This window comes from Narcine bancroftii, chromosome 6, assembly GCF_036971445.1.
Source record: "Narcine bancroftii isolate sNarBan1 chromosome 6, sNarBan1.hap1, whole genome shotgun sequence".
In the NCBI taxonomy this organism is placed as follows: domain Eukaryota; kingdom Metazoa; phylum Chordata; class Chondrichthyes; order Torpediniformes; family Narcinidae; genus Narcine; species Narcine bancroftii.
In genome coordinates this window covers 26,509,840-26,533,132 of record NC_091474.1, presented here as the reverse complement: position 1 = coordinate 26,533,132, position 23,293 = coordinate 26,509,840, and the positions used below count along the sequence as shown (strand labels likewise).

Here is a 23,293-nt window from a genome sequence, read left to right as displayed (position 1 = left end):
TTGCGTAAGACCTCTAAGTTCTCCAGACTTGTAGAACAGTTTCCTGAAATTACAACTCTGCAGATTTTGACCCCCCACCTCGAAACATGGAGCAACTCACCCTATTTCTACCAAGGGTCCGCCCCTTCATGCTAAGGCACGTAGCTTGCCTCCAGAGAAACGGCAATTAGCTTAACAAGAATTCCACAAAATGGAAGAGCTGGGGATAATTCGCAGGTCTGACAGCCTATGGGTGTCTCCATTACATTCAATCCAAAAACGCACCAGAAGGTGAAGACCTTGTGAAGATTATAGATGGCTACACCATTAACATTAAAACTAATAAATTTAAACATTCTAGCCATATTCTTTAAAACAATATTTTTTAATCAACAAAATCTTTTGACTATAAATAGTAAAGTGATCCTTTCCCTGCCCCGATGGTGAGATATATGTAGAGCCCTGAAAGCCCACGAAAAAAGCCCGCGGAATCTCTCAAAGAAGAACCTCTCCCTTTAGTGTCATCTTTTTTTGTTACTCCTTTCCAGGTGCCATTGTCCACCTTAGACCAGAGTCTCCACCCTGCTACCATTTTTCCCCAAATTTCTTTTCCCTTTTATTGAGCATTCCATGAACACTTCTATACCTTTTACTTTTAAACAATAAATACAAGACAATTTAGCAAAAATAAAAAATACAACTTTTACTTAGTTCCATTATAAATATTTACACAATATTCTCCTTGGCAACAATCTTTTCTTTACAAACTTCACAGAAAATCTTCCCTCGTTCTTGGTCTTGAAAAATCGCTGGTTCCCTTCTGCTACTTTGAACCTCAAAGTGGCGGGATATATAATTGAATATTTCAGGTTTTTAGCATGTAATTGTCCTTTCACAACTTCAAATTCTTTTTTTTTGTTTAATTAAAGTCTTGGGGAAAAAAAAAGCACCTTTTCATGATCAACCTTGGGCAGGCCAATCTTTTCTTTAGAGTAGTCATATGTTTTTCCCAGAATTATCTCCTGTTCTTGGTAACTTAAAAGGCTCACCAGAACTAGTCTTTGTTTCTGGTTACCAGCTTTTGAGTCCAAGTGTTCAGTGATCTCTTGCGATATGCATTTTTTATCTAAATTTATCTTCTCCCAACACTTGCGGGATCCATTTTTGAAAAAATGTTCATTGGGTCTCTTCCCTCGATTCCTTCCTTTCGTCCAATAATTTGGATATTGTTCCATCGACTGAAATTCTCCATATGATCAATTGTGTTAAGCAGTCCTTGTTTATTCGACTCCCATTCTTTGGCTTCAAGCTTTTCATGCATTTTCATCACTTTAACTTCTGCTTGACCCATTCTCTCCATCAGATCTTCAACGTTCTCTTATTTCGCTCATTTTTTCCATCATTTCTCTCATCACCATTTCAACATTTATGAATTGGTTACTAAAATTCTCCAGTTTTTCCAGGATGATGCTTAGCTCTTGACCCGACTCTCCAGTTTTAACTGGTTCTGCTGGTCCCTTCATCATTTTTACACCAATCCCTTTTGGACTTTTATCTGAAGATCCTGATTGAAGAAGAGCTTCTTCAGCCTTTGTTCTCAGTTGCCTTGGCTTCTTTGTGCTAGCTTTATCAATTTTTGATGAAGAAAATCTTAATTTTCAAGTTTTAAACATCTATTTAACACTCTGCTCAACCAAAACACGTCTGTCTGGGTCCTTCACATGGCCACGACCCCAGGCCAAAATTTATTAACGTTATATTACCCTATTATTGAGTCAGTACAGGGTATATCGCACCATCTTTCCTTATACACAGTAAGCTAGGTTGATATGCATTTACAATACTTCATTATAAGTACCATATCTCTGAATCGGTACATCATTAACTTAAAATTACGGTACGTTAACACAATGCTTGGCCTGCCTTCCATTCACAGATGTTGTCACAGCTATGGATAGCAGTGAGGGTGATTTGGCCAATATATATTTATTCGTGTGAATTTCAGCCACTCAAAAGTAGTATCCATGTAATAGTTGACCTCATAAATTTAACATTAAAAAATGGTCTTTTGTAAATTTGACTTTTACACGAGTATATATGGTACAATTGAAACAAAAAGCTAGAACCAATAATATGGCCAATACAACATACCTGATTCACAAATGTCCTTTGGGTATGAAAATCGAGCATCCTTGGCCCAGTTGAGCTGACATAAGACTCCAGGCCCACCAATGTGCACAACTGCCCTCTGAGAAGCTTCAGCAAGTCACTCAGTTCGCAGTTGGATTTGTGCAATAAGCACAAGCTGTTCCAGTGACATCAACATCCCATGAGCAAATGAGTCATTCCTTTCATAGGGTTGAACATTTTAACCAAACTACCAAAAACTTTAACTAAATTACCTTCACTTTCAGGGTACCAGAGAGTAAAATGCTGGTTAGTTGAAACTTTCTTGTTACATTTAATTTTAATTTAGAGAGAAAGCACGGTTACAGGCCCTTCTAGCCCATGAGCCCGCATCACTGAAATACATCTACTGTATGCCTTTGCAGGGTTGGAGAAACCCAAAGGAAACCCAAATGGGCATGAGAAGTGTCCAAACTCTTGACAGACAGGGCCAGATCCAAAACCACATCCCAAGTGCTGAAATATTCTTGTGCTAACCGCTACAATAACTGCACAGCCCTATTTATTAGTTGTGTACAGCCCTTAGGTATAGCTACTCTCAGCCAGCCCTACTCTCAGCTTCTATTAACTATTTAAATGTTCAGAGCCTACATAGGGCCACATGGTGATCGTAATGGTTCGTGCAAACTATTACAGGGCCAGCAACAATGGTTCGAATTCAGCACTAGTAAGGAGTTTGTATATTCTCCTGTGTCTGCATGTTTCTTCCAAGTGCTCCGGTTTGTGCCCATAGAGGGTATGTAAGTTAATTGAGGTATTTGGGCAGCATGGCCTTGTAGGCTGGAAGAGCCTGTTACTGGGCTGAATGTCTAAATTTAAATTTAGAAAAGCTGGGCCAGTAACTGAATGTTTTAAATCCAGTTTCCCTGTATGCAGTTTATAACCTTTGTGCAGAACATCAGTTTTATGGAACTCCAGTTATCCCATCTGAATATACAATTTGACTTCTCACTGCTCAGAGTGCCGGTCCTCCAACATGAGCAAATCACATTGAGGACAAGTATTGCTGTAAATACTGTAGTCACTGACAGGATTGGCAACAATTCATTTCGATTGTGTTGGGTCACAGCTGTTTCATATTTGATCTATACAGATGTCACCCATCACATAGCAGGTCAAATGTTTTAAAATATTTCACTTAGGGTTGATTTGAGTGTTCCAAATATGCAAAATACATTTGCAGCCAACAGGGCTAGCAGTACATTACCCAGCTTTTGCAAAACATGATTAGAATGTACTTTCTGCTCTGTGAACTGTACCATCAGGTGGTAGTTGCAGCCATAGTTCAGTGGGTTGCTCTTGCTCGGAGAGGCTCAATATCCATTCCAAAAGGATTGAAGGATGCCCAGTTAGAACAGAGATGCGGAGGAATTCCTTCAGTGGTGAATGTGGAATTTGTTGTCACAGGTGGTTGTGGAGGCCAAGTCATTAGGTGTATTTAAGGAAGAGATTGATAGGTTCCTGATTAGCCGGGGCATCAAAGGTTATGAGAAGACCGGGCAGTGGGGCTGAGTGGGAAAATGGATCAGCTCATGATGAAATGGCAGGACAGACTTGATGGATTGAATAGCCTATTTCTGCTCTTATTATAGTCTTATTAAAATAAGTGCTCCAACATCCTGGCCAATATTTATCCTTCAGCTTATGGAGAATTGGTAGTTCAAGAGTTGGAGCCAGCATAATATCAGCATGAACAAACTGATCAGTGGTAGACAAGAAGGGCCTGGTGCCCTATTTCTTCTTCCATTTTCTTGTGTTCTTGACTTCAAAACCAAAAACACTATCACTTTACATTGGTCAATATTTCTTGCACTATCTCAAATGGCTGCCAAATGCTTTTGGATATCCTAAAATCACAGCAGAAATTCAAGCCTGCCCTTCTTTGGCAGCTGAGCAGCTTTGATCTTTGCCGAGTTTCCATTCCACAAAGTAGTTGAGTAGACCTTTTCTGAGAAAAGGTGGATGAGGCAAGATAATGCATCAAAAAGCATTATCATGCATCTAAGCCAACAGATTTAGGAAACCTCCAGAATCCGTTTCATTTGCCTGCAGAAAGCTTACACCCTCCCCATCTCCCCTTCATCAGTGCAAAATGAAAGCAGTACCCATTTACTGTACTTCAGAGGCCCTGTGAATCCTAATGCTTCTATGAGTTTGGTGAAGGGCCCCACATCTTCCTCAATGGGCTGAGCTGTACCTTTTACATTGTAAAACTGTAAAAGAAAAGGGATATGTCAGTGATGAGTCCCCAGAACATTATTTATTCAGCAAAACTTGAACTCAGATGTTGCGGACAACATTGTCAGTCTCATTACATGTATATAAGAACAAGTACAAGACAAACATAGGAGCAGGAGTTGGCCATTCAACCAATTGAGCCTGCTCTGCCATTCAATGTGATTGATCATGACTGATCTGATGATAGGCTCATCTCCACCAATCTGCGTTTTCCCCATATCCCTTAATTCCCTTACTATGTAAAATCTACCCAACCTTCTCTTAAAGATATTCACTGAGCTTGCCTCCACTGCTTCAATGGGCAGCAAATTCCACAAATTCACCACTCTCTGGGAAAAGCAGTTCTTCGTCATCTCTGTCCTAAATCCACTATCCTGAATCTGATGTCCTGCTAGTTCTTGTCTCCCCTACCAAATAACAACTTAACTATCTCAATCTTATCTATACCTTTCATAATTTTATGTTTCTATAATATCCCCTCTCATTAATAGATTAATTTTTGAATATAGGGGAATTAGGTTGTGGGGAACAGGTGGGTAAGTAGAGCTGAGTCCTCAGCCAGATCATCTGTGAACCTATTGAATGGTGGAACAGGCTCATCAGCCCCGAGAGCCTCCTCTGCTCTTATTTTTTATATTCTAACAAATAATCTAACTTGCATTTATACTTTAATAAACTACTAGGAACATTATTAACAAAATTCGACACCAGGTCACAGTAGAAGATACAAGATGACCAAAGGAGTGTGTTTGAGAAGCACTTTAGAGGCAATGTATGGACATGTTTAGGGATGGAATTTTTAAGATCAGGCATGGTTACCAGCAGTGAATGAATGAACACTTGACAATGTGCAATGAAATTCAGCGCATTCAGCTTGCCCACAGGCAATAAATTTAGATTAGACTCCACAGTACAGAGCTAGGGAAAGTGGCGATTATGCAGCCTCAAATTTTGTGAAACACAAGTCTGCAGATGCTGTGATTGCAGTAAAAACACACAAATACCAGCCAAAGGAGATAAAGATATTTAACTGACATTTTAGGCCTAAGCCTTTCTTCAAGGCATAAGCAAAAAACACAATAGCATCTGAATAGACTGAAGAATGGGAGGGAGAGGAATCCAGACCAACAGCCAAAAGGTGTTAATTGGATATGAAAAGAGGCAAGGTGAGAATTGATTTTGGCTCTGTGAAAAGAGACAATGGGAAAAGGAAAGAGAGAGCTGTGGGGTGCGAGCTTAAGGGAACCGGAGAAGTTGGCGTTAATGCCATCTGGCTGGAGGGTGTCCAGACAAGATGACAGAAGATGAGGTGTCGGTCCTCCTACTTGCAGGTAATCTCAGTCTGACAGTGCATGGACAGACATATCAGCAAGGGAATGGGATGGGGAATTGAAATGGGAGATCCACGCTACTGTGGCAGACAAAGCAAAAGTGCTCAACAAAGTGATTTCCCAGACTGCATCCAGTCTCTCCGATGTAGTGGAGACCACAATGGGAGCACAGGATGCAGTAGATTTTGTCTTTAATTGGAAAAAACACCTCTTGGCAGAAAGGAGCTATCACGTGGGGTGAGGTGTGTGTGCATGTGCGTTAAAAGCAGATGACTACTGGCACTGTGGCTTCTTGACAGATCAGCTGGTTCCGTTTACAGAACTCACCCTTGAAGTGGAACAGACAGCCTGAAACGGCAGTGACTGTCCAGGTGAAGCATGGGGCAGCCCACTGTGTAAGGTAGGACGGCCCAGCCTGAAAACACTGATGCCGAACCCCAACCCCTGCCGCACCACACGGAGCTGGAAGGAAACAAAAATGAAATTGAGATCCAATTGGCAAGCAATCACCAAAGCTGGCCACCATGGTGACCCATGGAAGGGAAAGGACAGCAACTACATTTCCCCTTCTTGTTACCTGCTGTCAATTTCTACTCATGCTGAAAGGAAAAGGGGAAGTAACTGTCTTTACCGCTTTTCAGAGTTAAAAGCTGGAGGGTGTAAGAGTGTTGTGCCAGCTAAAACCTCACCCTCGCTTATCACCACCTTAAATGTCAGGCCATGAAATTAGTTATTCCAAAAGGCACAGAAGGTGTTGTATATCTTGCCATCACTGAAGTTTCCAAACAGGACTTCTGCTTTAGAGATCATGGCACGGTTAGCGAGACACCATTACAGTGGCAGCAACCCAGGTTTGAAACCGGCACTGTCCACAAGGAGTTTGTATAATCTCCCCCGTCTGCGTGGGTTTCCCTCTGCTCTTCCGGTTTCCCACTACCCTCCAAACATATGGGGTTGTAGGTTAACTTAGATGTAATTTGGTGGCACGGGTTCAAGTGGCTGGAATCAGCTTCTGCTGTGTTGTAAAGAGAAAAAAATTAAATAACAACCAAATTTCAAATGCCACTTAGGTCAAGTGTGTAAAGTGAGAGGCTGCAATAGTTCATGCATTCCCAGTTATGAACCTACAGAAACTCATGCCACCCATTTGGAAGAGTGGAGCATCTTTTTGCAGCAGCGTTAAATATTCATGGAATTATAAACTGTTTTGTTCCATTTTGTGACTACCTCTGTGGTCCTAAAGCAATCCAAACTGAAAAAAGTATACACTGTAATCACAAGGGTGATCATAGCACTCCCTAACCACATTCCAACTGTCAGCAATGAGAAGATGGCCTTCTTTATTGCAACAGTCAATTTAGTACCAAATCCCAAAGGCAATTCCTGGGAACGGTTTTTTTTAAACAGCTGAAAGAAATGCAAGCTTAGTCTTTCTAAACCACTAAATTTTTCATTACAGGTCACAAAGTCGCTATATATTAAGCAGAGACATCAAACCACTTCACACCAGCCATATTGTTACACAGAACGTACAGCAGAGATTGTTATGATCTGCAACATTCTATCTGATGGAGTAATCCGGGGAGTTTCAATGGCAACCTTAAAGGTTATTGGATAGATATTCAAAGGGGAAAATGTATAGAGCTGTAGGATGCGACAAGGGAATGAGAACAATTGGATAGCATTTTTCAAAGACGCGCATCAGGCTTTTGGCCTCCTTCTGTGCTACATCGTTCCCTGAAACAGAAGTAATTAGCGATGGTATTTCTCCTTCCAAGCAGCTGTTTGGTTGTGGAGTCTGATAGGGCCACATTGTGATATCAGGCTCAGGTCAGCTTTTACTTATTACAAGACAGGAGGAGGCCATTTGACCCATTAGGTCAATGTTAACTCCCAGCTGAGCAAACTCATCTGCCCCATTCCACCTTCCTTCCATGGTTTACAATGCTGTTCCATATCCACTGTGCCAGAGACAATTCTGGAGTAGAGAGAACACTACTGTTTCTACCGACAGATCAGTAACTGGAGGACATCCATTAGAAATAATTGGCAAAAAAACACTCCCATAGTTACTGAAGGTGTGTGATGAATAGAATACTTAAAACGCGCAACTAAGGCCCATGGACTTGGGTAATTCACAAAAATGACCAGGCCTCCAAGGAGTGACAATGTCAATTCAAGATGGAGGGCCCAAGAGCCACACCTACCTGTCTGAATGGTGTATTAACATCACATCCAAGCAGCTGATTGTGGACTTTAGGAAGGGAAAACCAGAGGTGCTTGATCCAGTGATCACAGGCGTGTAATGCGATTCTTAGACAAAATTCTCTAGCAGGACGCAGCCTGCTGGATTTCCTAGCCTCAAGGTGAGAGCAACCCTCCGCCTGCAGTGGTTCCTCGCCTTGAGAGGCCAGCAATCCACCACCTGCATGAGTTCGTCACCTCAAATGTCCAGAATCCCATAGCCTGTGTGTTCCCCATCACAAATCGTTGTCAACTCACTGCCTGCGGGGATTTCTCAAATCAAATCGCCAGCAGATCTGCACCTGTTTGTGTTCCTTGACTCGAGTTGAGAACAGCAGCTCACCAGTGGGGGATGCTTGCCCTGAGTGGCCAGCAACCCGGCGTCTACTGCGATTCTTCGATACAATTCTCCAGCAGCACGCAGCCTGCCAGATTTCCCTGCCTCGAGATGAGAGCAACACACTACCTGCAGTGGTTCCTGGCCTTAAGAGGCCAGCAGCTCACCACCTGCATGTGTTCGTCACCTCAAGTGTCCAGAATCCCATAGCCTGTGAGTGTTCCACGTCCCAAATTGTATACAACCCTGTGCCTGTGGCGATATCTCGACTCAAATTGCCAGCTGATCTCCACCTGTTTGCGTTCCTAGACTCGAGATGACAGCAGCTCCTCACCTATGGGGGTTGCTTTCCCTGAGTGGCCAGCAATCCGGCATGTACTGCGATTCTTAGACACCATGCTCTAGCAGCACGCAGACTGCGGGATTTCCTAGCCTCGAGGTGACAGCAACCCACCGCCTGAGGTGGAGAGAGTGAGCAAATTTAAATTCCTGGGAGTCACTATCTCAGACGATCTTTCCTGGACCCAACAAACTAATGCCATCATGAAGAAAGCACGACAGCTTCCTCAGGAGTTTGTGGAGGTTTAGTATGATATCAAAAACATTGGGAAAATTCTATAGATGTTTAGTACAAAGTGTGATGACCGGCTGATTCACAGCTCAGTATGGGAACACCAATACCTCTGAGTGGAAAGCCATGCAAAAGGTAGTGGATGCAGCCCAGTACATCACAGGCAAAATTCTCCCCATTATTGAGTACATCTACAGGGAATGCTGCTGTCAGAGGGCAATAGCAATCACCATAAGACCCACACCACCCAGTACATGCTTTGTTCTCACCGCTGCAATCAGGAATGAAGTATAGGTGCCACAAAATTTGCACCACTAGGTTCAGAAACAGCTGCTTCCCCTCCACCATTGGACTCCTCAACAATAAACTCAGACATTCATTTAACAATTTACACATAATTACTGAATTTTCTTTGTATTTGCAGTTTAGATTTCTCTTTTGTAAACTCATCTTGAGAACAGTTTTTTTTCTTTATAAGTAGAAATTCTGCCTGGCTCATTGGAAAAAATCTCCGGGTTGTATGTTGTTATGTCACATTCACTCTGACAATAAATCTGAACTTTGAACCTGCAGTGCTTTCAAACAGATATAAATTCAGTGTGTAAACCCAGTCCCAGTTTAAAATACAAGAAGAACTTTTTTGTGACTACAAACCCAATGTGGCTTTGAGTTTTACACACAGAAACAGGCTCTTTGGCCTATTTCAAGCATGCTGACCAGGTTGCCTACCCGAGCTCATTCCATTTCCCTGCATTGACCCATATTCCTTTGAACCTTTCTCATCCGCACATCTGCCAATGCCTTTTACATCCTGATATAGTACCCACCCGTAGCACCTCCTCTGGCAGCTCGTTTCATTTACCCACCATCCTCTATATGAAGAAGTCACCCCTCAGGTCCCTTTCAAATCTTTTCTCCTGCCCATTCTAGTTTTAGACTGGAAAATAGTCTATCTCACAATTTTATACAGCTCTTCTATGAGGTCACCCGTGGGAGACTCTTGTGGATGATAGGAAGCATGTGAAGGAGCCAATTATATGAATGGAAATTATGTACTTTTAATGACATTTGCAGAAAGTAAAGACGACATTTGTAAACATTTTGGCTTTCATGTCAATGCAATCATGAGGGAAGCTCGCCAGCAGCTATGCCTTGTTAGGAGTATGAGGAAATTTGGAACGTCACCAAAGACTCTTGCAAATTTCTACAGGTGTACCATGGAGAGCATTCTGACTAGTTGCATTACTGCCTGGTACTGAACTGCCAATGTAAAGGACAGGAAAAGGCTACAGAGAGTTGTGAATTAAGCCAGTGCCATCGCAGGCGTTAGTCTCCACTCCATAAATTACATCTACAAGAGGCAGTGTCTCAGGAAGACAGCTTCTATCATCAAAAACCCTCACTACCCAGCCCATGTTCTCTTCGCACTGCTGCCATCAGCAATGAGGTACAGGAGCCTGAAGACGAATACGCAAAGGTACAGAAACAGCTTCTTCCCCTCCGCCATCAGATTTCTGAACGGACAATGAATCACAGACACAACCTCGGGTTTTTCTTTTTTTTTGCTTTTATTTATTTATTTTTTTAAATATAATTTACAGAAATTTTTACACCTGTAATCCTGCCAAAAAAAAACGACAAATTTCGTGACACGACCATGACAAAAATTCTGATTCTGATACGAGATCGGGAATCTGTTTTATCAGTATAACTGAACACAAAAGTAGCCCAATGTGAGACATCTAAAAACAACTTAGAATAAAAAGTAAAAATGCAATGCTGAAAAGACTCTGCAAAGATGATATAACTGCTGATGGCCATGGCAAAATGAATTCTAACATGTATCGAGCAAATCAGGGTCCCTTCTGTCATTTAAGAGAAGGTTGGATGTGTACATGGAGGTGAGGGGGTTGGAGGGTTATTGGCAGTGAGCGGGAGGTTTGAGCTAGTGGAGTTGTTCTAGTGAATCGGTGCGGACTTGAAAGGCTGACATGGCCTGTTTCCGCTCCGTATATGGTTATATGGTTAAGTTTCAGTTTTAGGAATGATCAGTTCTGTGAAGAAGTACATGGCAACACAGAAAGCTGGGAAAGAGTGACTGAATACAAATCGGCTGTTCAGCATGTGGAAAGGGTGTTCCTTCCAAGTTGTGTAACCAAGCCTCAGGGAAAAATGCTGGTTGCATTAATATCCAGATGGTTTTGTATATAATGTGTATACATTTTCTCTCTCATGACCATCACTGCTTCAGAGATATTAATGTTTCATAAACATTGCTTGATTAAACCTTCAAGAAAACCAAAAACCTTTGGATGTCTCCATGTTTTGTCATATGTCAAATGTGGCACCACTGACATCTAATCACTGCTGTAACACAGATGGAGCCAAGTCTCATTGAAACTGAAAGTCAATGTTCTAATGATGCTGATTGGATACAATGCCCATGACAAAAAAAACCCTCGCTGATCCCCAATATCAACCTTGCTGTATCCTGCCCCTACTGGTCCTCAGTACTACGGATTTTTTTTTGTGGAGCCTTCAGTAACAAGAATGTTGGTCATGTGTACATTGTACTGATGTGGATGAGAGTTTGTCATTCACACACACAAAAAAATTAGACTTCAGTGAGAACTCTGTTCCACCACAGGCAGTGCTGCATATGTGCGCACACATGCACATACACACGTCATCATCACAAGGAGGCAAGCACCATCAGTAGTGGCTGGCATACCAGATATCGCATGAGATTTTATTTTATAAATGTAGTGAGGTGCGCAGCCTGGTGAGGTGAAGGAAGTAACATTTAAAGGGAAATAAATGGAATGATGTACACAAGCAACTTGCAGGACTTGAAGCAAATAGATCAGCGCAGTGGGCTCATTTTAAATGGAGGACTCTGGCAGAGCCAGTGAAAACAGGATGGGCTGAATAGCTTCCCCCTACAACAGCTTGTGTAATTTAATTTACATTCCCTTTTGCATAAAATTCTAGCAACTAGTTTTTACCTTGTGTTCCAGATTAAGGGGTTAGAACCATAGATAAATTGGAGATATCAAAGTTCACACCAGTGGCTGAAAAGTACCTGGAATCACAACGTTACTGCACTAAATAAGACCAATCAACCCTTCATCTCCATGCTAGGTCTGTCATAACCTTGTCAATACTCCTCTGCTTTTGTGGCCTTATAAATTATCCTTTCCCAAGTGTCTATTAAATTCCTTTTTTGAATGTCTGGTTTAGACTCTTGCACACAGTGATGTTCAAATCGTACTTGTAAATGTTTTACTTTGCACTTCCCCAATTATTTGCCCGTTTCATTGAATCTCTGCTCCAAGTCTTGAACTGCCAGTAGAAATATTTTCAGTCTCTCCACCCTCTTGTACATCTCTTTCAAATCTTCAACTTTATTTGCTTCTCCATTCTAAACTGGGAGCCAAAATCCCTTACCCTTAGAAGTCTGGGACAACAGAACATGGGAAATTAATTTTCTGGGACCACATATGCAAGGAAATACAAAATGCAAAAGTTTTATTAAGATTGTGACTTCTGATGCAATGGAGGTTTCTATTATTGTGGAGAGATTAAGCAGACAGGATTTGCACTCCCTAACACCAAGGTTTGATTTTTGAAACATGAGGCTAGACAGGTGGATGCAGGGGTGAAAGTTACTGTCAGGGTGTCTGGAACCAGAGGCTATATTGCAAAGACCTTCAGGAGAATTTTCTTCATCCTGAAGTTGGTAAATCCTTAGAAATCTCTACCTGATGGCTACGGAGGTTTTATTGACAGGAAGATTCAAGAGAGAAACCTGGTTGATTTTTAGATATGAAGAAAAACAAAATATGAGATTAGTGCTGCAAAGTGGTGGTGAGGTGAAAAACCACCTATGTTTCCAAGCATCAGAGCCCCACTATATTGCATTTTTTGTCATACATTAGCCGTCAAAATTCAACACTAAAGCTTTACAATATGTTTTAATGTGAATGTGATCCCAGTAAACTGATTTACAGAAACGATGGCATAAACCTCTCATCCTTAGAATTTCCAAGTCACTAGTATTCTGAGGCAATTTTCTCGCTGTTTCCAGTTACATTTCCAGCTCTACTGTTAAAGATCACAAACATGGTTTTCATTTTAGTAAAGCCACAGCATATCTGCACATATTTTTTAAAAAATGCACACAGAAAAATGGTTGTGGAAAGCCACAATTCATTTGAGAAATCCCAGCAGCATCCATAAATCACCTGAACTTCACTCTCTATCGTTCTATTGTTCACTCCTCATCAATTGCATCTAGATCATGGGCAGACAAGGCAATTTACAGACCAGTCCCTCTGAGCTAATCACAGCTCAATAAAAAATGATCCTACATGATCTCTTTGAAGTTTCACTGCCCATTAGGTGTTCATCGAGGAACATTATCCAAATGCTGTTTTAAAATGAAAAGCCTCCAGGGAATGTTGCAGAGAGAATTCTATCAATAATGCCAGGATAAACTGGCTGGGGCCTGAATAAGATTTGTATTTGCACGGTCCTATCGCATTATGTTAAATTCACCAGGCAAATGAGGCCATTTCCATTTCCAGGTAAACATGGAAGATCTATGACACAATTCAGAGTGGTTAAAGAGGGTGCTCCCTTGGTTAACATTTATCCTTCGACATATTTAACTAGCCAATGGAATAAGGGCACTGTCTGCAAAGAGGTCTTCCTATGTCTACATGGATTTCCTCTTACCCTTCAAAATGTATAGGGGTTGTAGGTTAATTGGGTGGCACGGGCATGAGGACCAGAAGGACCTATATGGCACATTTTTTTTTAATTTAAATTTGAATAAATTTTAAAGTATTTCAGATTTATTGTCAAAGTATATAACATCACATACAATCTTGAGATTCTTTTTCCTGTGATTAAGGCAGAAAAATCACTTACTGGCAGTGCACACAAAAAAAAACTGACTCAATGTATACATGTAAACAAATAAAGAAATGTAAACAAACTGACTGGGAAATACAGAGAGGAAAAAAAAAATCAATAAAGTGCAAAATTTTAAGTTCTTAAATAAGCCCCTCTTTGAGTTTGTTGTTGAGGAGTCTGATGGTGGAGGGGTAGCAGCTGTTCCTGAACCTGGTGGTGCGAGCCTTGTGGCACCTATACCTTTTCCCTGATGGTAGCTGCGAGAACAGAGCATGCACTGGGTTGTGTGAATCCTTGATGATTGCTGCTGCTCTCTGACAGCAGCATTCCCTGTAGATGTTCTCGATGGTGGGGAGGATTTAACCTGTGACGTTTTGGGCTGTGTTCACTACGTTTTGCAGGGCTCAGGGGTATTGGTATCCCCATATCAGACTGTGATGCAGCCGATCAGCACACATTTGTAGAAATTTTCCAGGGTTTCAGATGTCATGCCAAACCTCCACAAATTCTTGAGGAAGTAGAGGCACTGACGCGATTCCTTCATGATGCCATTTATGTGTTAGGTCCAGGAAAGATCCTCCGAGATGGTGACTCCCAAGAACTTAACATTTGCTCACCCTCTCCACCTCTGTTCCCCCATTGATCACTGGATCATGAGCTTATTGTGAACCAACTGACTGCCACAGTTCCTACTTCACAACAAGTGCACTCTTTTAGACTACAGCATTTTATTTACAACAAGCAAACAGGCCTATGGTTAACCACTTTTTGTTTTTCTTCCTTATTAAATAATGGAGTCAGTCTCATGTGTTTCAATCTCCAGGTAGCTATCCAGAACTCAGTAAAAAAAAAAAAAAAAAATCGGCTCAAGCATCTCTTCAGCCATTGTTTTTAAAACCTACGTGTAGACCAACAGGACAGGGTCACTTATGCACCCATAGTTTTTCCCAACATCATGTTTTTATGCGATACCGATCAAGTTCTTCCAAATTATTTTCAACCAGCAGTTTGAAGCATTTGCAGTGACCTTCACTATCCAGAGCTAGGTTCCTCAAATATTTCCCCTTATGATTATCCATACAATTTCCCCTAAAAAGAACAAAATAAAGAACTATGCTAGAACAAGTCCAAATGGGATAACAGAGGCAGTTCAGTGCAGTGGGTAGATCACAGTCTTGGCAGTATCTAATTAAAGAAGTTTCTCCAAAGTTTTTCAACAACTTTTTTGCAATGGTCTCCATGGATCTACCACTCAGGGTTCCTCACAACCCCTCTGCCCCTCTCCACGCTTCCCCTCTGCCCCTCTCCACGCTTCCCCTCTGCCCCTCTCCACGCTTCCCCTCTGCCCCTCTCCACGCTTCCCCTCTGCCCCTCTCCACGCTTCCCCTCTGCCCCTCTCCACGCTTCCCCTCTGTCCCTCCCCACAACCCCTCCATCCGTCCGTCCCTCGCCTGCCCCTCCTTCCAACAACCTAACCCCGCCACCCTTCCCTCCCACTCACCAGAGAGCCGCCACTCATCCCCCTGCCGATCTTGCGCTGACCTTCCCTCCACCTTCCTCTCCCCCACACGGACCTGAAAGACGGGTGCCCCGCTTACTGCTCCGACTGGACCAGGAAACAAGAGGTTCGGAAATAGCGTTCCGGGTCCGGCCCTCACTGAGTCTGCGCAGCTCCTCTGCACCCAGGACAGAGGATCAGTTTGGGGGAGAGGTGCCCAGGAGCAAATATTTTTTTTATTGTTAATTACTGCTTGTAATTTGTTTTATTTCCAACGTACATTTTTTAAAGAAGAAATAAATTATCTTAGTTTTGATGCCCTGGGTGAAATTAGCAAATTTCTCTCCACGTGAACATTTTTATATCCAAGATGTTGATGCATGAAAATAAACTGAAACTCTAAACCCACAAGATCATGTTCATTTAAGGTTATTAAGACATAAAGGTTATTAAGACATTTGTTGGTCATTCATGCATTAACGTTCAGCAAGGAAGCTTTGGCCTTAGGCAAGAGTTTCTGATGGAAAACAATGTTTTAAATGAAGCAAACTTTGTGAGGTTCGTGCATTTTTGAAACAAACAAGTGGAGACAACGCAAAAGAAAAGAAATTATTGTGATCCTGATTCCTTTGGATCTTCCAGTGACCTTGGCACCCAGTGGGATGTGTGGGAGGTTTTTTCAGAAGCATGGGAGGTAACTTGTGAATTGCAAGCTCACACAAAGAGCAATAATAGAAATCCAAAAACATTGTGAATGCTGGAAACCTGAAATAAAACAGAAAAGACACTGAGAATGTTCAGCCATCACATTCTGAATCAGATACAAAATTTATTGTCGTGAACAAAACACAAAATTTATTGTTTTGCGGCAACATCACAATGCAAACCGTCATATTAGCCACATTACAAAAATAAATAAAAATAGTGTACAAAAAGTCAAAGTCAGGCAGTGTCTTTGGTTCATTGATCATTCAGGAATCTGATGGCAGTGGGGAAGAAGCTGTCCTTGTGTTGCTGAGTTCTCATCTTTTGGCTCCTGTACTTTTTTTCCCAATGGTAGCAGAGTGAAGAGGGTCCTTGAGGATAGATGCTGCTTTCTTAAGATAGGGCCTCTTTTAGATATCCTAGATGGAGTGAAGACTGGTACCCATGATGTCGCAGGCCAAGTTAACAACCCTCTGGATTTTTTTCTTGTCCTGAGCGTTGGTACCTCCATACCAGACAGTGATGCAACCAGCCAGAATGTAGGAGCTTTTGAGAGTCTTCAGTGACATAGCGAATTTCCTCAAACATCTCACACAGTATAGCTGCTAGTGAGCATTCATTATTATTACATCGACATGGAGGCTCTAGGACAGATCCTCAGAGATGTTTGTCATGATAATGAATATGTATGAGATGTACCGGAAGTCACGTGGTATGAGAGAGAGATAAGAGCACAAGCAAGAGAACAAAGGGAAACTGGAAAATAAACACAACGGAGAAGTTTACCTGATAAAACTTGTGTTTAATGTTTCATTAACTTCACATTTCGGGCCACAAATGTGACATTGGCGACAAGGATGGGATAAGCTTGAAGAAAATTAAAGACTAAACAAGATTACAGAGGATTACAGACAACTTCAAGGTGATAAGAATTTTCTCTTTGACTCAGTACTTTTGGGGCTCGAATATTTCCTCATGGCTGGGGCAGACGGTGACTTTCTAACACATAGTGGAATTGCTCATTTTGACCCAACGGGTGATGCAAGCACTGTAAGTATGAAGTGGAAGGCATGGCTGGAAGAATTTGAATCCTACACCGACAGTCGTGGCCTATTTCTAGATACCGGTACAGTTGAACAAAAAGCGCAGAGAAGGGCGTTACTTCTTTTCACTGCTGGTCCCGCAGTTCGGGAAACATTTAAGACACTTTTGAATAATGGAAGAAAGGATGAGTACCGGAAAGTGGTAGATGCATTAAATGCACTCTATGTAGTGACACCGAATGCTACATTTCAACGCCATTTGTTTCGGAGAACGAGACAAGAAGATGGCCAGACGATTGCTCAGTACGTGACGAGACTACGCCAGCTAGCTGTGGGATGCAATTACATGCCAGCTGATTTGGACAACCAATTATTGGATCAAGTCGTACAGCACTGCAGATCAGATAAACTCAGAAGACGTCTACTGGAAAGAGGGAGTGAGTTGGAACTCACCGATGCTTTAACCATTGCTGCTGCATTAGAGCCTGTTGAAGGGCAATTTCATACCATGACCCTGAAAGACAACTCAAGGCAGCAAATTAAGAGGCTCTCACATCGCCATAATCAGCCAAGATATACGTCGACACAGGACGTGGAGTGTTATCGATGTGGAAACCGAGGTCACTTTGGAAAAGACCCATATTGCCCGGCCAAAGGCAAAGTTTGCAGAAAGTGTGGAGGTAAAGACCACTTTGCAAAGAAGTGCAAAAGCAAGTCCAATGCAGACCAGAAGAGGAAGAGTACAACTTCCAAAGGCAAAGCCTGGGGGAAAGGAAAGTATCCTGAAAGAAAGATACCATTCGCCAGATAGACGGTGACGATGATGATATCCAGGAGGAACAGAGTTGTTACCAATTTACGTTGAATGAAGCTATAATTAGAGAACGACACCCTATACCAACAGTGGAGGAAATACTTCAAGAACTAACTACCAGCAAGGTATTCTCAAAAATTGATCTGAAGTGGGGCTATCATCAATTAGAGCTGGATCCAGGTTCCCGAGATGTGACAACATTTGTGACTCACTGTGGATTGTGTCGTTACAAGAGACTATCATTTGGAATTAATGCAGCTTCGGAGATCTACCAGTATGAAATCCATCGAGTGATTCAAGGCATTCCTGGAGTTGCCAACATTTCTGACGACATCATAGTCCATGCACCAACAAAGGAAGAGCATGACAAATGGTTGAGGCGTGTACTATCTAGACTACAGGAGGCAGGCCTTACCGTGAATGGAAACAAGTGCCAGTTCGGTGTGTCAGAAATGGACTTCATGGGACACAGACTTACACAGGAAGGTCTAAACCCTGCAGAGGCCAAGGTGAAAGCTATTGCAGAGGCACGTGCACCTCAGAACGCAACAGAGGTGAGGAGTTTCCTGGGATTGGTCAATTTTTGTGCAAAGTTCATTCCTAATTTCGCTACAGTGGCAGAACCACTAAGGAAACTAACCAGGAAAGGTGTACCATTTCATTTTGGATCTGAGCAGAAGAAAGCGTTCACAGCGCTGAAGCAAAGCCTGACAGATGCAAAAGCTCTTGGATATTACGATCCGGCGGCATCAACCAAAGTCATAGCGGATGCCAGCCCAGTTGGTTTAGGAGCCGTGTTGGTCCAGATGCATGATGGAGGACCAAGAATCATTGCCTATGCCAGCAGATCGTTATCAGATGTGGAAAGAAGATACTCTCAGACAGAGAAAGAAGCACTCGGACTTGTATGGGCCTGTGAGAGGTTCCATGCATATTTATACGGCATTGAATTTGAACATCACAGATCATAAGCCATTAGAGGTGATCTATGCACCTAGATCCAAACCATGTCCCAGAATAGAGAGATGGGTACTCAGACTACAACCCTACAAATATAAAGTAATCCACATTGCAGGGAAAACAAACATTGCAGATCCGCTGTCCAGATTGGTGAAGGTTGGTGCTCCACAATCCAAGTCAGAATTGGGAACAGAAACAGAGAGCTTTTTACGCTTCGTAGCTATTCAGTCGACACCGAAGGCTGTGACTACGAAGGAAGTCGAGAGAGAATCCGAACGTGATCCAGAACTCAGGGAAGTAAGAGGATGCATATAGAGTGGACAATGGGACAAGTGTACTCACAAGGTTTACATTCCCATTAGAGACGAACTTTGTTGCATCGGACAGTGTGTATTGAGAGGTTGCAGATTGGTGATACCGCAAAGATTGAGACCGAAGATCGTATCCTTAGCGCATGAAGGACACCTAGGCATTGTTGGTACCAAGCAAAACCTCAGGACCAAGGTATGGTGGCCAGGTTGTGATAAGGACGAAGAGAAATTTGTTAAAACTTGTCACGGATGTCAAATCACAAGTAGGAGTAATCCGCCAGAACCGATCCGGAGTACGCAACTCCCGACAGGACCATGGATCGACGTAGCTGTTGATTTTCTTGGACCTTTACCGATGGGTGAATCAATTATGGTAGTGATAGATTACTACAGCAGATACTATGAGTACGTGGTGTTGAAGTCCACAACCACTGAAAAAACAATACAAGCATTAGCAGAGATATTCGCAAGATATGGATTACCTGTTACATTATACTCTGACAATGGTCCACAATTCATTTCAGAGACATTTGCGGAATACATGAGGACCACAGGTATCCACCATCATAAAGTAACTCCGAAGTGGCCGCAAGCCAACGGAGAAGTAGAGAGACAGAATCAATCCATTGAAAAACGATTGAAGATTGCACACGCAGAAGGACAAAATTGGCGAGAAGCATTGCTATCTTATGTGGCTGTCTATCGAGCAACACCTCATGCAACCACTGGAAAAAGTCCTGCAGAAGCATTTTTTGGGAGAAAAATCTGCACAAAAATGCCAGAAATAAAGGAAATCCGAGACGACCAGGAGATGAGGGACCACGATGCTGAAAAGGAAGGTGCAGCAAAGCTGTACACAGATTCGAAACGTGGAGCCAAGTACTCAGACATCATGCCAGGAGATAATGTTCTAGTGAGGCATGAAACTGGTGGTAAGCTAGACACACCTTATTACCATCAACCCTATACTGTCGTATCCAGAAGTGGCAGTATGGTGACAGTCAAGTCTCCGACTGGAGTCCTGTATATGAGAAATGTATCAGGTGTAAAAAGGTACCAGTCCAGAGATACATCGAGCGAAGAGGTTGAAAGGCCAATACGAGATGCTGAAACTGAGAGACCTGATGATGTTCCAGAGGCAGTTACCAGCACTCCTGATGAAGTGACTAGAGCACCAGAAGCCGACAGTATTTCCAACGCCGAGAGTGAACAACCGAGAAGCGACGACAATATCGCAGGCAGGCCGAAATGAAACCGGAAAGTGCCCAAACGATACGAAGACTTTGTGCCATAGTTTTAATAAGAACTTTGGGACAGTATTTAATCTTATATCATAAAGTGCATGTATGAGTGCTGTAGGAAGTAAATTTTATATAGTAGAGTTATAGTATTACCATTAGTTACGATGTTTGTACGTTTCCGAGAGATATTGGTAAGTGAAGGTAAAGTTTATTTCTGATTAAAGGAGGGATGTCATAATAATGAATATGTATGAGATGTACCGGAAGTCACGTGGTATGAGAGAGAGATAAGAGCACAAGCAAGAGAACAAAGGGAAACTGAAAAATAAAGACAACGGAGAAGTTTACCTGATAAAACTTGTGTTTAATGTTTCATTAACTTCACATTTCGGGCCACAAATGTGACAATGTTAACACCCAGAAATTTGAAGTTCTTGACCCTCTCCCCTATTGAGCCCTCGATGAGAACTGGATCATGTTTTTCCAACTTCCTCCTGAAATCCACAATCATTTCCTTGGTTTTGCTAATACTGAGTGGAAGGTTGTTGGTGTGACACCACTCAATGAGCTGATTTATCTCCCTCCTGTATGCTTCCTCATTGTCGTTTGTGATTAAGCCAACAACCGTGGTGCCGTCGGCAATTTTTTAGAGAGCAATGTAATTGTGTCTAACCACACAGTCAGGGGTGTATAGTGAATAGAGCAGTGGGCTAAGCATGCATCCTTGATAGTCAGTGGGGAGGAAATCCATTTTGTACTGACTGTGGTCTTCCGATGAGGAAGTCAAGAATCCAGTTTCAGAGAGGGGTGCAGAGGCCCAGGGTTTGGAGCTGATTGGTTGCATCACTGTCTGGTATGGGGGTTGCCAATGCACAGGACAGGAACAGGCTACAGAGAGTTATGAACTCAGCCAACATCATCATGGGCACCAATCTTCAATCCATTAAGAACATCTCAAGGAAGCAGCCTCTATCCTCAAGGAGCCTCACCACCCAGGCCATATCCTCTTCTCACCATCAGGAAGGAGGTACAGGAACCCGAAGACGAGCACCTCCGCCATCAGATTTCTGAACAGACAATGAACCACAGAAACGACCTCACTTTTTATCTAATTTTTTTTATGTCACTTATAGGAATTTTGCACTAGTAATGCTGCCGTAAAACAAAGAATTTGGTGACATATGTTCATGATTCTGATTTAGATAAAGCTTGCTTTATTTCTAGTAACTCTGGTGAAATGTCAACAACCAGGAATGCTGCCCTTGTTTGTTTCTGCCCTTTCTGCCTGCAGCCTCCTGCACTAAAAATTGAACAGTTTCTTGTCACGTGTACTGAGATACATTGAGAAGCTTGAGGAACAACAGAATTAATCTAAAATAAAAATAAAGCATAAAAGTCTGCAGACACCGTAATTTAAGTATAAACACAATGCTGGAGTAGCTTAGCTGGTTAAACAGTGTATTTTATTATAGCAAAGCTAAAGATACATAACTAATGTTTCATCAAGGTATGGATAAAATGTGGACAAGTGCCCGGATGGAATGGTTAGGGGGGAGGGCAGGTTTCTACTTACAGTGCTCAATGCTGAATTCTCCAAGTTTATAAAACACTCTATCTTTCTACTTGTGGCCATTCTTTTTTTGTGTGTCCCCTTGGACCAAGCTGCACAACCTTTCAACATTGCCAACACATTAAATCTGCTTATAAGAAATTCCCTTTGTTCCATTCATCAGTCCCACCCCCATGTTCACTAATTTGTTTCTCTCTCAATTTTGACAAAAGGTCAATACACAATCATGCTAGAGGAGTTCAGCAGGTCATGCAGCATCCAGAGGAACATAAGAACATATGAAATAGGAGCAGGAGTCAGCCATCTAGCCCGTTGAGCCTGTTTCCCAATTCAATGAGATCATAGCTGATCTGATGATAGGGTCATCTCCTTCTACCTGCTTTTTCCACCCGACTACGTAAAAACCTTGCCTTAAATATACAGTATTCAAGGGTAACCAATGTTTTAAACCTGGGCTCTTCGTCAGGTATAACCAAAAACAGGCAAACGACTAAATAAAAAAAGTGGGGGAAGGAGAGGAAAGGAGGGAGAGAATGGGCATAGGTGGATACAGGTAGGAGGGTAGAAGAGAAAAAAGTTGAGACATGATGAAAACCTCTCGAATTGAAATATTAATTATTTCTACCTTCCTCAGTTGCTGCCTGACCTGAGGGTTTACTGGAATTCCTGTTTTTAGTTATAGCATTGAGATCTCACCTGTTACTTACATGGTAGAAGCCAGTCAATCTTTGATAGTATAATAGTTAAGGTGGGTAAATGGGCATGTTTGCTTAGAGATAAGATCAAGTCCATGTTTTATCAAATTCAAGGTCAAAGTTATTTATCATCCAATTCTACAAATACAAACATATAAAATAACATTCTCCAGCCCTCAATGGAGCAGACTGCAAAGACACATACAGACATAACACATCTACAGACAAACAATACATATGTACAGTACATTGTACATATAAATATGAAAATAAATTAATATTATTGTTAAATAAAAAGTTGAGTCACAGAGGGGTTGTTTGACCAGTTTATCAGTCATTCATCAGTCTCACTGCCTGAGGGGAGAAGCTGTTTCTCATCCTGGTGGTTCTGACACTGATCTGTATCTCTTTCCCGATGGGAGTAGCTGAAAGATGCTTCATGTGGGTGGTAGATGTCCTCGATGATTTTGCGCTCTTCTTTAGGCAATAATCCCTGAAGGTCACATCGATGGAGGTGAGGGAAACTCCAGTGATCCAATCTAATCTAATAAAAACCATCAAGGGGTCACTGGAACAATATTTTCAAGACAGCCACTTCAAAAGATTTCACTGTTCATTAATAATCCCTGTTTTTCCCATCGTAATCTAAAAC

The 23,293-nt window shown here is 42.1% G+C and overlaps 1 protein-coding gene across 1 annotated transcript in view; it reads right to left on the bottom strand.

Annotated features, from left to right (window-relative positions):
• The window catches only part of uqcc1 (ubiquinol-cytochrome c reductase complex assembly factor 1), a 118,918-nt gene extending 103,517 nt beyond the window's left edge, over positions 1-15,401 (bottom strand). Inside the window, exons 1-3 of the mRNA XM_069884399.1 lie at positions 15,306-15,401; positions 6,063-6,197; positions 4,272-4,379 (exon numbers count right to left, since the gene is read on the bottom strand). Coding sequence (XP_069740500.1) covers positions 4,272-4,379; positions 6,063-6,197; positions 15,306-15,323 — 261 coding nt within the window. The 5' untranslated portion in view covers positions 15,324-15,401. The remainder of the gene's footprint in view (positions 1-4,271; positions 4,380-6,062; positions 6,198-15,305) is intronic.
• Between the last annotated feature and the right edge of the window lie 7,892 nt (positions 15,402-23,293).